The sequence below is a fragment of the Oncorhynchus keta genome, chromosome 7 (genome assembly GCF_023373465.1).
Source record: "Oncorhynchus keta strain PuntledgeMale-10-30-2019 chromosome 7, Oket_V2, whole genome shotgun sequence".
Taxonomy (NCBI): domain Eukaryota; kingdom Metazoa; phylum Chordata; class Actinopteri; order Salmoniformes; family Salmonidae; genus Oncorhynchus; species Oncorhynchus keta.
In genome coordinates, this window is record NC_068427.1 from 7,231,908 (window position 1) to 7,247,433 (window position 15,526).

Genomic DNA, 15,526 nt, shown 5'->3' on the forward strand with positions numbered 1-15,526 from the left:
CTTCTTCTTTTTTTCCAGAACTTTTCAAAAACTGTCATGTTTACCTGCTTAGGATGACACTGCGATGACAAATATGTGGACAAAGACCTTTAATTGTAATTATGTCAGCCTCAGTTTCCACTTTTATGATGGAAAGGCACCGTGACATTGTAAACTCTATGGTTGAAATGGCACACTAATAGGAGTGCTATATGGGCTTTCTGAGACAAGGTGTCAGCTGAGCACTTTTTCGGCACCAATATTTGTTTTGACACAATGTTCAAAGGTTTGCTAGCACCGGTATACTTTGACATTCAGGCATGTACAGTGGGGCAAAAAAGTATTTAGTCTGCCACCAATTGTGCAAGTTCTCCCACTTAAAAAGATGAGAGAGGCCTGTAATTTTCATCATAGGTGCACTTCAACTATGACAGACAAAATGAGAAAAGAAATCCAGAAAATCACATTGTAGGATTTTTAATTAATTAATTTGCAAATTATGGTGGAAAATAAGTATTTGGTCACCTACAAACAAGCAAGATTTCTGGCTCTCACAGACCTGTAACTTTTTCTTTAAGAGGCTCCTCTGTCCTCCACTCGTTACCTGTATTAATGGCAACTGTTTGAACCTGTTAAATGACAGTGAAATAATACAAATATACAGAATAAATGCAAAGTCTTATGTTTGGGGCAAATCCAACACATCACTGAGTAACTGCCGCCTTATTTTCAAGCATGGTGGTGGCTGCATCATGTTATGGGTATGCGTTACAAAGGCAAAATACTGAGTTTTTCCAGGTAAAAAGAAACAGGATGGCGCTAAGCACAGGCAAAATCCTACAACAGGACACCTACAGCACCCGATGTCACAGGAAGACCAAAAAGATCATCAAGGACAACAACCACAGTAGCCACTGCCTGTTCATCCGCTATCATCCAGAAGGCGCGGTCAGTACAGGTGCATCCTAGCTGGGACCGAGAGACTGAAAAACAGCTTCTATCTCAAGGCCATCAGACTGTTAAATAGCCATCACTAGCACAGCGGGGCTACTGCCTATATATACAGACTTGAAATCATAGGCCACATTAATAAATGGAACACTAGTCACTTTGATGTCACTTCAATAATGTTTGCATATCTTGCATTACTCATCTAATATGTATATACAGTATTCTATACTATTGTGCTGTAGCTTAGTCTATGACGCTCTGACATTGCTAGTCCATATATTTACGTATTCTTAATTCCATTCCTTTACTTAGATTTGTGTGTTGGGTATATGTTGTGAAATACTTAGATATTACTTGTTAGAAGCACAAGCATTTCACTACATCCGTAATAACCTCTGATAAACATGTGTATGTGACCAATAAAGTTTGATATGATTTGAATTCACCTTTCAGCAGGACAGTAACCTACAACACAAAGTCAAATCTACACTGGAGTTGCTTATCAAGAAGACAGTGGAGGTTCCTGAATGGTTACAGTTGTGACAAAAATCTGCTTGCTTTAAAATTGCTGTGTAGGCACCAACATCTTGACAGAGCTTGACGAATTATGAAAATATTGAAGGGCTAATATTGCATAATCCAGGTGTGTAAAGCTCTTAGAGATTTACCCAAGAAGACTCACTGATGTAATCGCTGCCGACGGTGTTTCTAACATGTATGCTATGACAATTTTAGTTACTTAATTTCTATCAATCTTTTAAAAAATAAATAGAAATCTTCCACTTTGACATTCAAGTATTTTTGTGTACATTGTTGACAAAAATTACAATTAAATCCATTTTAATCCAACTTTTTAACAACATTTGAATAAATCCAAGGCGTATGAATACTTTGGCAGGCACTGTACTTTCTGAATTCCTGTTCAGAGGAGTGCAGAGAAAGTTGACAACGGTTGTTTATTGCCCTGCTGAGAGTATACTTTTTCATATCTCAAGAAAATATATACTGAAAGTATACTTAAATGTCCACTAAATATATATTAGTATATTTTCAGAAACGTATGTGCACAAAAATGAGCATATTCCCCAGCATCCTTTTCTGCAGCTGAAGTTTTTATTAATAATATATTGTTCATCATATTTAGCTTATTCAATATATCGTAATAGGAATAGTTTCAAGTCTTAGTTAAACATTTGTCACTTTGTGAGACAGTGTTTTTTATGTGTCTTTTCTAACATATTGTCATCTGAAATGATGTCTCCCCATAGGCACAGACATCAGTTCAACATCTAGTTTAGATTTTTATTCGGTTGAGTTGTCAACTAACGTGAATTCAATGTGAAATAACCAGAAAATATCACCATGTCATTGGATTTAGGCTAAAAGTTGGGTGAAAGAAAATACTAAATTCCTTTTACGTTGATTACTTTTTGCAAATCCAATCACTTTTCCAAGTTGATTCAACCATCACATTGGAAGCAATGTTTGTGACAGAATGAACTGTGGTTCGTCAATAGATTGTGTAATGGTGACAGTCATAACAATTTAGGGCTCAGGACTTTAAATGAAAAGACATATCAAATGTTAGAAATTCACTCACTCAGCTGCTTTTGCCAGAATTGGAGTCCGAAATATGCTGCCACTAAGTACCATAGAACGTCTCTCTGTGAGTTAAATGCGAAGGTAAGTCAACAAGTTTTTCAAAAAGATGGTTTTAATAAACTGGGTCATCTTTGGTATGGAGTCTGTAGCTGCAGGATACTTTCTATTCAGAAGAATAGATAGCCATCAAATAAGAGCAAAAGGTCTTTATGATACGTTTTGACATACTTTTTTGGGAAGTGGAACAGATCTGCTATAATGATAGGTAGCTGTAATGATATTCGTATTGGTAAAATAATGCTATTTTGAGACAATAAGGGGATATAGTGAACTGACAGGAATTGAAAAATGTTTTTTTTTTTTTGTAAAATGCTTCTTTAAAGAATGTGAGTACTGGAATAAGAAATATCTATTGTTGCCTCTTTCAAGTCAATTTTCAGATGCCTTGTTTACTTGACTGCCCGTTTGCCACCGTTATAGTGCAATTAATATATTGTTTAGTGTTGTGTTGTGGCTTTGCTGGCATGCATCTTTGATTGGACTGTATAATGTCCAGTCCAATCAAAGCTACTGTAGATATAACGTGATTTGAACACTGAGCTAATCACGGTGCAATTAGAGAACATTACTAACCCCTATGCTCCGTATTTTCTGCTGGCTGCCCCACCACTACAGAAAGCACTGCCTTATTCAAGAAAGCAAATAAGCATGTTTGTATGCAGCTTTTTTAACAAAACATGTTTTCTTCATTGCTTGCAAACTGATATGTGACACATATTAATGCCAAAATAACATGCAAAACATGTAAAATATGTATTTATTTTTTGCTAAACAGGTGGGGCTCAAAACAGTGGCGACCCTGAACTACGGGTTGCCCCTGCGTATTAGGCATCTCCCGATTACTGCATTTCATGCTTTGCATGTACTGTTAACACTGGTTATTCCCCCATAAGTATCAGTCTGATATGGCAAATTGTCTTTCCTACATTGTATGCCACAGGCCTACATGTACATTGAGGTCTAAAAGATAAGCATTATCCTCTCACAAAACGATTATACTAGAACTGACAACTGTAGCAAATGAATCCTGACCAAATGTTTTACTAAATCATTCTCAAGAGCCCAATATCATGAACATTGCAACATCATTCTTGATAGCCGCAAGCCACTGGCAGCATCGGGGTAAATCTCTGGAATGTAGAATGCTGAAACATAAGTCATATTGCTCTTGTTGGTAATTAGCATAGCCAGACAGAGAACATAACATGGGCATGTGACAAAATTTAGAGAAAAATGTTCCCAAAAAATTGCCTAGAGAAGTAATGAGATTATTGTGTTGTAAGAGTAAACAATGCCATCATCCAAGTTTGTGGGCACGTCCCATCTAGGAGTGGTATCTGCATTCGTTACAAATGCCGGACTTTGTGGTTCACTATGAGCAGCCAAATACCCAGGAAGTCGAAACGTCTTGAATCTTGCAATGAAATGATAATGTGTTCATTCTAGGTTGTGGTTACGATCATTTTTATGTTTATGATAACGTAATAATGTTAATATAGTAATGACTATATGCCGTGGCTGAGCCAGAGTGAAGTTTCCCTTTAAATAGTATTTATTAGTTTTACTAGCTCTGTGTATCCTCAAATTTAAAAAAGTGAGGGAGTGCCACTCCCCCGCGCTCTGGCAGCACTACACCCGTGCTGCGCAAATAGCATCTAATGGCTACGTTTCTGTTCTTGTTCCAGGGAAGCACTACCGCAAGTCCTGCGCATCGTCTGGGGCCTGCCTCATCGCCTCCTCTGGCTACCAGCAGTTCTGCACAGGGAAGCTCTACTCAGTGTGCATCAGCTGCTGCAACACTCCCCTCTGTAATGGACCCCGTCAGAAGAAACAGAGTGCCGGAAACAGAGTTCCCTCTGCCGCCTCGTCCCTAAGCCCACTACACAGCCTCTCCATCCTTTTTCTTCCCTTCCTTCTGCGCCCACCCTCCATATTCAGCTGAGAGCCTATGATTGGCTGGTTTGGTCTCATCAAGACTGTGGTTAAAATTTTAGGCTTGATACGGTCAATGGATGTATGACACTGTCCTAACATAGACACGGTATTTAGATGATGTCTTAATAAGGACAGCAACGAAAGGTCGAAGGGCATTGATTGAAGAAAGGTTCTGAAGGAACCTCCCAAATATGTTTATAGTGTCAGTCATATGCACCACAGGAAAGGACTTTGGCGAGTGGAAGTGAGGTGGCCATGGAGCAATATCACTTCTAATGGGTCACATTTTACCCCCTTTTTCCTCCTAACATAACAATGGTCATTATGGCCAAACTATTTTTGTTTGATCAGACCAGAGGACATTTCTCCAAAAAGTACGATCTTTGTCCCCATGTGCAGTTGCAAACTGTAGTCTGGCTTTTTTATGGCAGTTTTGAAGCAGTGGCTTCTTCCTTGCTGTCCGGCCTTTCAGGTTATATCAATACAGGACTCGTTTTACTGTGGATATAGATACTTTTGTACCTGTTTCCTCCAGCATCTTCACAAGGTCTTTTGCTGTTGTTCTGGGATTGATTTTCACTTTTCGCACCAAAGTACGTTCATCTCTAGGAGACAGAACACGTCTCCTTCCTGAGAGGCATGACGGCTGCGTGGACCCATGGTGTTTATACTTGCGTACTATTGTTTGTACAGATGAACGTGGTAACTTCAGGCATTTGGAAATTGCTCCCAAGGATGAACCAGACTTGTGGAGGTCTACAAACAAAATTCTGAGGTGTTGGCTGATTTCTTTTGATTTTCCCATGATGTCAAGCAAAGAGGCACTGAGTTTGAAGGTAGGCCTTGAAATACATCCACAGGTACACCTCCTATTGACTCAAATGGTGTCAATTAGCCTATCAGAAGCTTCTAAAGCCATTACATAATTTTCTGGAATGTTCCAAGCTGTTTAAAGGCACAGTCAACTTACTGTATGTAAACTTCTGACCCACTGGAATTTTGATGAAGTGAAATAATCTGTTTAAAAAATTGTTGGAAAAATTACTTGTGTCATGCAGAAAGTAGATGTCCTAACCGACTTGCCAAAACTATAGTTTGTTAACAAGAAATTTGAGGAGTGGTTGAAAAACTAGTTTTTATGACTCCAAGCTAAGTGTATGTAAACTTCCGACTTCAACTGTATATTATTATAAGAGGGTCCTATTCAATCGGTATCGCTGAAGCGCAAAATTTTGCGTGCTACTGTACAAATGTTCTCTGCGACAGCGGGAACGTTGTCTCTAATTGTGAATCATGCTTTAAAGCTGAACTGGACTACAGACACAAAATGAACAAAAAACACAAATAAACCAACAAAGAGTAACTGACCATTTTTTGTATTACGACATCCATTTTAGGAAGTCGTCAACTCTGTCAGTGGTCAGTTATGGATGCCATGCAAATCAATGGAAAAGAATACTTTGGACACAATGTACAATGCAGTCACCAGGTCATGATGAACAGTGTTGAGAACATTTTGTGAATGTGATAATATGAGTTACAGTATGGAGAAGTGTTTATCTCTTGTCAAGGAAACACATCACTGTAATCAACACTTCCAATACGAACCTTTTCCAATGCTCCAACTTTTAAAATGTACAGTATGAGATGGAATTGGTAAAAATGATCCTGACTGTGCTTTGACTGCATGTAATATGTTAGACTCCTCACGTCTTTAGTCTGTAGAGGCACCACACTTATCAGCTTGTGACAGATTGTTGCAGTCTTTGTTGGAGGATATGCTGTATTCCTCTCTGGTTGATTGATTGAATACTGTAATAGAGAAGACAGCTTAGTGGCTCTCCTTGGGTTCAATTTTCATGGTCACCTAGAAGTCATTCTTGACTGTATTTGACTCACCCGATCAATTCTACTTCATAACCGAAGCCAAGAAGCATATTTTGTCACGTTTATCAAATCAAATTGTATTTGTCACATGCGCCAAACACAACATGAAATGCTTACTTACAAGCCCTTAACCAATAATGCAATTTTTTAGAAAATAAGAGTTAAGAAAAGATTTACTGAATAAACTCAAGTTTAAAAAAGTTACAATAAAAGAACAATAACGAGGCTATGTACAGGGGGTACCGGTACTGAGTCAATGTGCGGGGGGGTGGGGGTACAGGTTAGTTGAGGTAATATGGGGGGGATCAATGCAAATTGTCCATGTAGCCTTTTGATTAATTGTTCAGCATTCTTATGGCTTGGGGGTATTTTGCAGCGATCAATAAAGTGCAGAAATTGTCCAAACTAATGCGTAAAAGCAAATAGCTTTTTGTGAGCATGTGCGGCCACTGTCTAATATACGCTAATGTAGGCTTCAATATAAAGGAAACTTCCGATGACTTTTAGATTTTTAACTTTCTTCCTTTTATAAATCCATTTGCAATGCATGCCTGCTCCTTTGCACTTTTTTCAATATATCAATTATACATTTGTGGACAAACTGGAATTAAAGCCAGACTAAGTCGGTGGCACAGATGGTACTATCCAAGCAGAAGATGCAGCTCCTTCAAATTTTGACATTTGGTTAAATTGACATCAAAACACAATTCAATATAACTTATGAAATTCAATAAATAGCCTACTAACTTGTTAACCAATTATTTGTTGGATAAACGTCTCCAATTTAGCCAAAAACAAAGGTTAAAGAATGGGATTAAGCCAGTGGCTCAGATGGTACCATCTAAGCAGTAGATAAATCTTCTTTAAATGTTGGTTGTGTTAACCAAACGCAATTCAATATTACTTTTGTAATACAGAAAATAGTCTCAAGTTAAGACTAATGTAACATTCAACCTTAAAATGAGTAACACATCCATGGACACATTTTGAGGTCACTCAAACTATTAATTTCCTCATAAAGCGCGCATGTTCACGATAGCATGCATAGGTCATCGCAGGTCTGTGGAGATCTTCACAATTGCTGTAATAATCTGTAGAGAATCTCAAAGGACAATGATCACTTGTACTATGTAATTTTAATTTAATCTCAACTCCAATCATGGTTCTGCTATTTGATGACCGCTTTGTTGAATATTCATTGCTGATTGGCTAGAAGGGCAATCTAGAATGTACATTAAAGCAAGATAACAGGACAGTTCGAAGAGATATTGGGACATATTGGGACACCTTGCAATCATGATGCAATAAGCGCCTACACGCAGACCGTACTTGCTACAAAATGACAGAAAGCTAAACCAACAGTCACACAAACTGAAATTGGATACATTATAAACGCAGGTCCAACGACTAAAACATGTAGCTAGCTAACATAGATTTTGTTTTTGCAGAGACATTGTATCCATATATTTAGAACAAACGACTGGGTCACGTCTCAAGCAACCAAAAGATGAAAATATCAACGGAATGTTTTTATTTGTATTGGTAAATGTATGCTTATAATATTGTTTTCTTTGGCAACTGTGTTATAAGCAGGATAAAAGCTTAAACAAACGCAACAGAATAAAATATACTGCTATTCTGGCTGAAGAAGTTGTGTAGCTGTAGCTAGCTTGCAGCAAGCAAGGGATATGAACATTGCCACTGAGCATGGCAATGGAACATAAAGATCGAATGACTGGGTCGCATCTCTAGCAACCAAAGGTATGAATTCGCTTATATAAATAAATAAAAAGTATTTCTACCAGTAAATGTGTGCTTTCATATTGTTTTATTTGGCAACTGTGGTACAAGCGTGATAAATGCCACTGTTCTGTACATTACTTTAGAAAAATGAACTCATCATCCATTATTTCATCCATTATTTCCAAGGTAATGTAGGCATTTATCCCATAAATAAACAAAACATCTGACATTGTATTCCCATTTGAACTTTGATGTGCTTTTAAATGGTTGAAAGCACAAAAAATAAATATGAATTTGGCTGTGAACACTGCATACCATGTCACATATGTGCACCACGTCATTGCTCTCTCTCCCTCTCTGTTGTGTCCACTGAGCCGTTGGGCCCACCCTGCAACCTCATTGGATAACGCAGGGCAGGCCAACTTGTCACTCAAAATCGAGATGCTGAAGCCCATTAGCTAGAACTGGAATTGCTAGGGGCTGGCCCACGTATGGGGAAATGTAGGGAGAATGGCGTGGCACAGCTTCAAGAAAGCATACTCATTCAAACTAGGATTTTTGTGGCTAATTGAGATAAAACACTAATTCTGCTCATGGATTAGGCATGCATATATGAACTACACATTGACACATCTAGCACAACGCAGGAGGTTTAAAAAAAAAAATCTTAGACGCCGAAGTACCGGAGCAAGAATTTAGATCGGTGTTTGGTATTTATTAGAATATATATAAAATGGTTGAGTCTCTTCACAGTCCCCTTTTTGTGCAGTAAGGTTCTTTTATCTGTTTTTTAAAATCTGGTTTTATTGCTAGTTTGAGTTACCCGGGGTGGTAGAAAGTTACATATAGTCACTTCTGTATTTAATACTGTGCGTTTCCCAGCCTCTGTTCTGAACCTGGGGACTGTGAAGAGACCTCTGATTGTATGTCATGTGTTGTACCAATGAGTGTCCAAACTGTGTGCTAACTGCTTGAACAGAAAATGTGGTACCTTCAACACACCAAAACCTTGCACAGAGACCAATAGTGATGCAGTCAATCGCTTCACAACTTTGAGCAAGTAGAGACTGACATTTTCCCTTCGTGTACATCTAAGTGCGATATGTGCTGCTTTGATCTGAACCAACTGCAATTTACCTATGTTCCGTTTTGCTGCACAGTTGGGCAGTAGTCAAAACTATGGTCTGTAGGACCTGTCTGGTCGACTGAGATGTCAAGAAGGCATCTACGCCCTAGGGTATCATGGACCAACCTCTTCCCATTTTAGCAACAATTGAGTCTATATGTTTTGACCATGATTGCTTGCTATCTAGGGTTACACCCAGCAGTTTAGTCTCCTCAACTTGCTCAATCGCCACATTATGCAATAACAGATCTAAATTAAGTGATTTATCCCCAAAAAATATGCTTCTAGTTTTGTAGATATTTAACACCAGCCGATTGTTAGTTACCCATTCTAAAACTGACTAAAGCTCTATTAAGTTATTTACTTTTACTTTTTTTAATTTACTTTTGCAGCCGACGTGTATACTGTTGAGTCGTCAGCATACATAGACACACAGGCTTTATTCAAGGTCAGTAGAAGGTCATTACTAAAAACAGACAACAATAATGGCCCTAGCTGGCTGCCCTACGGTACACCACACTTAACTGAATTTACATGACAGAGGCTTCCATAACGAAAAGCCTCTGTGTTCTATTAGATGGGTAACTCTCAATCCATAAGAAGGCAGAGAAGGCAAAGTGTGCTCTGGGTGTTCGTAAACTCAGAGTGTTTCGCTCTTGGAGTGTTCAGAGCACGCACTGGATGCTCTGGCCGAGGAGTAGGGTTGATCTGAGCGTTCTGACCAAGCAGCAGTCAAGCACCCAAGCTAACTGGCTAACGTTGGCTAGCTTGATAGCTATTTCCAGACACAAATGAAAGAACAGCACAAGCTGACCATTTTACTCTCCCTAGCAGAGCTGGTTGGGCAGTTTATATGTTATCCAGAGCATTAGTGACTGTAACTGTGCTGCTGGCAACAATTTAATGACACTTTTTTTTTACAATGTTTACTGACACCGGCCATATTCAACAGGTGTTGAGCGTTCATAAATTCGTCAGTTATTCTGTGCTCTGGCACACTCAGACGAGACTGCTCTTAGACTAGATAGCCAGAGTGAATTTACCAGCTACGTCTATCAACAGTTGTCGCAGTGACATCATGAACATTCTATTGAAATAGTTACTGTCTAGTGGAGTCTGTAAAAAAAATGATAGCTAGCTAAACAATGAACCATAATCCCAGCATGAATCTGCAGGTACCTAACCAACCAGGTTCAATGATAGCTAGCTATCTAACATTAGGCTATAACTAGCAATGCAAATGGCTCTGAGATAAGAATAATATTACTACACAGATCATACACGTAACGTTAGCTAGCGAGCCAGTCAGCTAACGTTAGCTAGCTAGTTAACAGTACGCTTTAACTTAAAATGAAACAACTTTTGAAATATGTAATATCTGAAAATGTAGCTAGCTAGACTATCTTACCCATTTACATGTGTGGACGCTTCTCCCCATCTGTCTCCGATGCCATGGTTGCCCTTAGTTTGAAGATGTAATCCGGAAACAGGTGTTTTATACCACAGCCTTCTATGTGTTCTCTTTTCAACTCTGTCTGCATATTTGCAATCAAACGCCAGAATTTTCTCCATCTCCTTAGCTATCATACTCTAATTCCACTGATTTCAAAACTCATGGCTAGCGGGAAGGTTCTTGTCTTTTTCTGAAACTTGTAATTTAACAATTGTATTCGTATTTACATATGGCATAAAAGTTTGTTATTAAGGCACACAAAAGTTCACATGTTCCAGAAGGCATTTCTGCCCAAAAACGCATTTTGATTAAAAAAATTTAAAAAAGGTTTTACATTCAAATGGCTCTCCTGTGAAGTAATGACATATGCCTAGTTTCCTGAAATGAATCACAATTTGAATTCAGCGAATCATCAGTCATTTGTGTCAGTTTGCTAAGCACTTGTAAATTGGTCAGCTGTTTGAACCATTAAAGGGTGTTCTGCTCTTCTTGAGTAGATGAGTGACCTTTTCCTCCCTCCATGTCTGAGTCTTCTTGGCTTAAATTGAAGATGTGGCAAACAGGAGTCACAATTTATTTCGCTACCAACCTCAGCAATTTTACCATCCAGGTTGTCGATACCAGGTGGTTTGTCTTTATTTATAGATAGGAAGAAAACAAATCCCCCTCTTCCACACCCAAATTGTGGAACTCAAAATTACAGTGTTCATCTTTCATTATTTGGTCCATTATGCATGAATATGAAGGCTCAGCATTTGTTGTTTGCATGTCATGCAAATCTTTTTTTTTAAAGTTCTAACTGGTAGGTTTTATTTTTACCTTCACTTAACTAGGCAAGTCAGTTAAGAACAAATTCTTATTTTCAATGACGGCCTAGAAACAGTGGGTTATGACAGATTTGTACCTTGTCAGCTCTGGGGTTTGAACTTGCAACCTTCCAGTTGCTAGTCCACCTCTCTAACCACTAGGCTACCCTGCCGCCCCAAAAGGTTTTGCTATGAACAAGCCACCTGCCTCAATGAAGTATGGAGCTGAGTTTGCTATTTTGCCTAGAATTTCATTTTAAGTTCTCCAGAGCTTTTTACTATCATTCTTTATATCATTTATCTTTGTTCCATAGTATAGTTTATTCGTCTTTCGGTTTAGTTATGTGATTTCTCAATTTATTGTATGTTTGCCAGTCTGCTGTGTTGTCAGACTTATTTGCTATTCCCTTTGCCTCATCCCCCTCAGACATACAGTTTTTCATTTAATCATCTAGGCATGGGGATTTATCAGTTCTAACAGTGTTTCTTGATGGGCGCATGCCTATCATTAACCGGAAGAAGTCGTTTCATAAATGCTTCAAGTGCAAATTCAGGATGTTCCTCATTACACTCATCAGACGATCAAATATTTTTCACATCTTCGATGTCATTGCAAAATGATAATTTATACACAATTTTAGGCCCAGGCTTTGGAACTCTGGTTGGTTGATTGATAACATGAACCCGATTGCAGATGGTTGAAAGCATAGTGTTAACACACTGGAAATTCAACTAACTTTTGACTGTCTTTGGAGTGGATGAATAAAGGTTGCAATCTCATTGATCAACGTCTCAACCAAATATTACCCAATTATCCACGTTGAAATGACGTGGTTTGCCCAGTGGGCTATTACGCTCAGTCTTGAACTGTGGATAACAAAATTAGGCTGTAATGATGAGAGTATAAAACTATTGACTATAAAAGTGCGCTATTTTGTCGATTTGTACAGTTTGTGTCATATCGGCAGGTTGGATTAATTTGCATACAGGGAGGGAACCAGGGAATCTGGTCACAATACGGACTAAATGTTATTACCATGTGTCGAAGCAACAAATCTCAATCAGATAGTGATCGGATCATCTCGTTCGGATTTGAATAATCTTCAAAGCACCGAATGCCTCCCCTTATATTTCAGTCTCATCAGGCTCATTTCCCTTTCGCACCGAAATCGAGCGTGATTCATCGGTTGTGGGAAGGGCCTCCTCAGGGCTGGGAGCTGGAGTGTCCTTAGGAATATGTAAGGTAGTGAACGTAGGCATCTTGAACTCCATGCTCTGAGTCTGAGTAGACCTGCCGCCATGACCACAACGCAGCGACTTTAGCAGGGGCCGCAACGAGCGGTTCGAGTTTTCCTCTGAGCTCCTCAGAGTCCGTTTGTTGACATGCTCAATGGTGAGGTGGCAGCGCAGCACCTGGACAAAGACCTGTTGGAATTGGCTGGAGGAGAGGTTGTACAGGAAGGGGTTGAGCACGGAGCTGAGGTAAAAGAAGGTGTCGGCCACAGGGTGCAGCGCCACATAGCTGCGGAAGTAGGGCATGGTCCAGCTGGACTTGGGCACGGCGGCGGTCATCAGGCGACGCACCTGGTTGGGAAGCCAGCAGATGGTGAGGGAGCCCACTATTAAACCTGAGAAAAGAGGGATGGAGACAGGGAGTGAGAGAGGGGGAAGAAGAGAGAGGGAGAGTAAGTAATTAAGAATAGGGAAGTAGACTAATGAATAATGCTAATAAATGTCAGTGCATGGAGGTCTGTGCTGGTGTACAAAAAACAGCCAGTTAGTTCTTAGGGGATTGCGTTGATTTCAAATGACATTTCAATAATTTAGTTGTATTTATATTCATATTGGCAAACTACTAAATGGTCCACTGATTATGAATTGAGGGCTTGAAATGCTGTGAAATCCGAAAATAAATGATGAGCTACATAAATATTTTATTCAGCCCTGTGTCACAGTGAAGTGGAGTTGAGAGTGGAAGAGGTGCATTATAAGTCGACAGTGAGTAGGCCATTAGAGAGGGTAATTACACATTCTTACTGACTCCTTGATTGTTTTAGTGAATCTCAAGACTACAACAGTACCCATTCTAATGGTCAAAATTATACAACACATAAAGAAAAAACATCAACGGGAAATGTCTTTTTATCCAATTTATGTTTTCATTCATGGGGGTGTTATTTGATGTGTAACAATTATTTCAAAAGAAAACCTCAGAATAAAGGCAACTGCTGAAAAACATTGTTTGAACATTATCCTTGCCAAAATAAATAAAATGGGGTTTTAATAAGAATGAAAAAAAAAAAAACATTCATTGAGTGTATAAGTTCTCTGTGATGATGAGGTTCAGGTTCTAGAAACATCCCTCCCTGGCTAATGTTGTATGTACTCTTTGGGGAAAACACTGATGAATAGGTTATACTCTGCATGAAAAAGTGGTGGTGGAATAACTCCCGCACACACAGTTACCTATCTTCGCAATTGATTTTTTTTGTGTTTAAATTAAATAAGTATTAAACATACTGTAGTCTAACTATTTTTAGGTGTTACAATACATGTTTAACACTGTTTAATTAACAAACACTTTTTAAGTGTTGAAATAATTTAAACTGTTTAGTTTGCTTACCAACATGTACATGAAGTTGTTGATTCTAGACATACATATCTGCACTGTTCTTATCTCCAGTACATACTATGCTGCTTATCTAAAAATCCACATGCAAATTGGTCAAATCTCACTGCATATGGGTCCCTTTGGCTTATACATCTTTTTTTTGTGCAGACTTGAATGCAGGTTGATCTTACAGAATTCTTCCGAAGTGTGAATGTACCACGAGGCAAAGTCATACAGTAGCAAGTGTCAGGAATGGGTCTCAGAAAACACAAGACAGAGAAACTTTAATTGTGAAATGTACAGTATGCTATTTATGACTGGAAAGTAGGCTTAGATTATATGTCATGTGTATGCTATAGCAGGTGCATAAACCATGAAGCATGATCTCAGCACATATTTATCATATGCTTTAAGCCTCATGCTAAAGTAGACTAAGCTGACAGTAAAGTATGTGGAGATTAAACTCCAACCCCTTGGTGGTAGTGAGATTGGACTCTTATAACTAAGCTATTCTATTACCTACAAACATGCCGGAATTGTGTTGAAGATACAATATCCACACTCAACCATATTTCTAATGCTAAATGAATAATGCTTCGTTCCACATCAACAAATGCCTCCCGAAGAGACACATTCCTGAGAGCATTGATCCACTGCATCACAAACTCAAACGTAACAGGTCGATGGGCTACAATTTCCCAACTGAAATCAAGTTAAGGAAATAGAAATGGGCTAGTCAAGTTACATCGGAGGCAAAAAAAAAAACGTCTGGTTTTACTCAAATATTTTATTAATTTCTCAAACATGTCTCAAGACAATACATGCCTAAAGGGGTAAACCGAAAACTCATAGAGATACTATAAGTCAAATGGAAACTTCTCACAGAATATTTAGCAATGTCATGACTGTCCTGATCAGGTCACAACCCTACAGATTATCTCTCAACCCCAACAGAGGAGGAGAGATCTCAGGTTCTGGAGATGTGGGGGTTTTATGACCCCTCACGGCCATGGTAATCTTAGGCCACAGACAACATTCCTGTGTCCTCCTGAACCAACCACAGAACATTAAACATGAAATAAAGGGACTTTGGAACAATGGTTTCCGTCAGCCACAATGGTGGTCGTGACGATAGATGGAATATGACAATGTATGTCATTTTTGTTTTGTTATTAAAGGTTAATAGATGACTTCATTGCGAAAACATTGTAACTGTAAGAGTTTTCCTAGGATATGCTTGATATTTATACATTGTACGTTGTGTGTAAAATGTCCAAATCAAAGAGAATATTTTGGTAAAGATGAAATGTGAAGTTAGTTGTCTAAAATTGGATTTGAGTCAAATCTAGACCTTGCCTCTTAACTTGGTACGC

The 15,526-nt window shown here is 38.7% G+C and overlaps 2 protein-coding genes across 3 annotated transcripts in view; one reads left to right on the forward strand and one right to left on the reverse strand.

Moving 5' to 3' along the window:
* Window positions 1-6,673, forward strand: part of LOC118385913 (ly6/PLAUR domain-containing protein 1-like) — a 33,054-nt gene extending 26,381 nt beyond the window's left edge. The window contains exon 3 of the mRNA XM_035773140.2: window positions 4,278-6,673. Coding sequence (XP_035629033.1) covers window positions 4,278-4,534 — 257 coding nt within the window. The 3' untranslated portion in view covers window positions 4,535-6,673. The remainder of the gene's footprint in view (window positions 1-4,277) is intronic.
* The window catches only part of LOC118385912 (G-protein coupled receptor 39-like), a 50,107-nt gene that overhangs the window by 7,758 nt on the left and 26,823 nt on the right, over window positions 1-15,526 (reverse strand). The window contains exon 2 of one of the 2 annotated variants that reach the window (XR_004826122.1): window positions 12,579-13,170. Coding sequence is in view for 1 of the 2 variants with exons in the window: in XM_035773139.2 (XP_035629032.1) it covers window positions 12,668-13,170 (503 nt within the window). In the remaining variant the exon portion in view is untranslated. Of the gene's footprint in view, window positions 1-8,225; window positions 13,171-15,526 lie in introns of those variants that run through there. The other variant, XM_035773139.2, reaches the window with a different exon arrangement.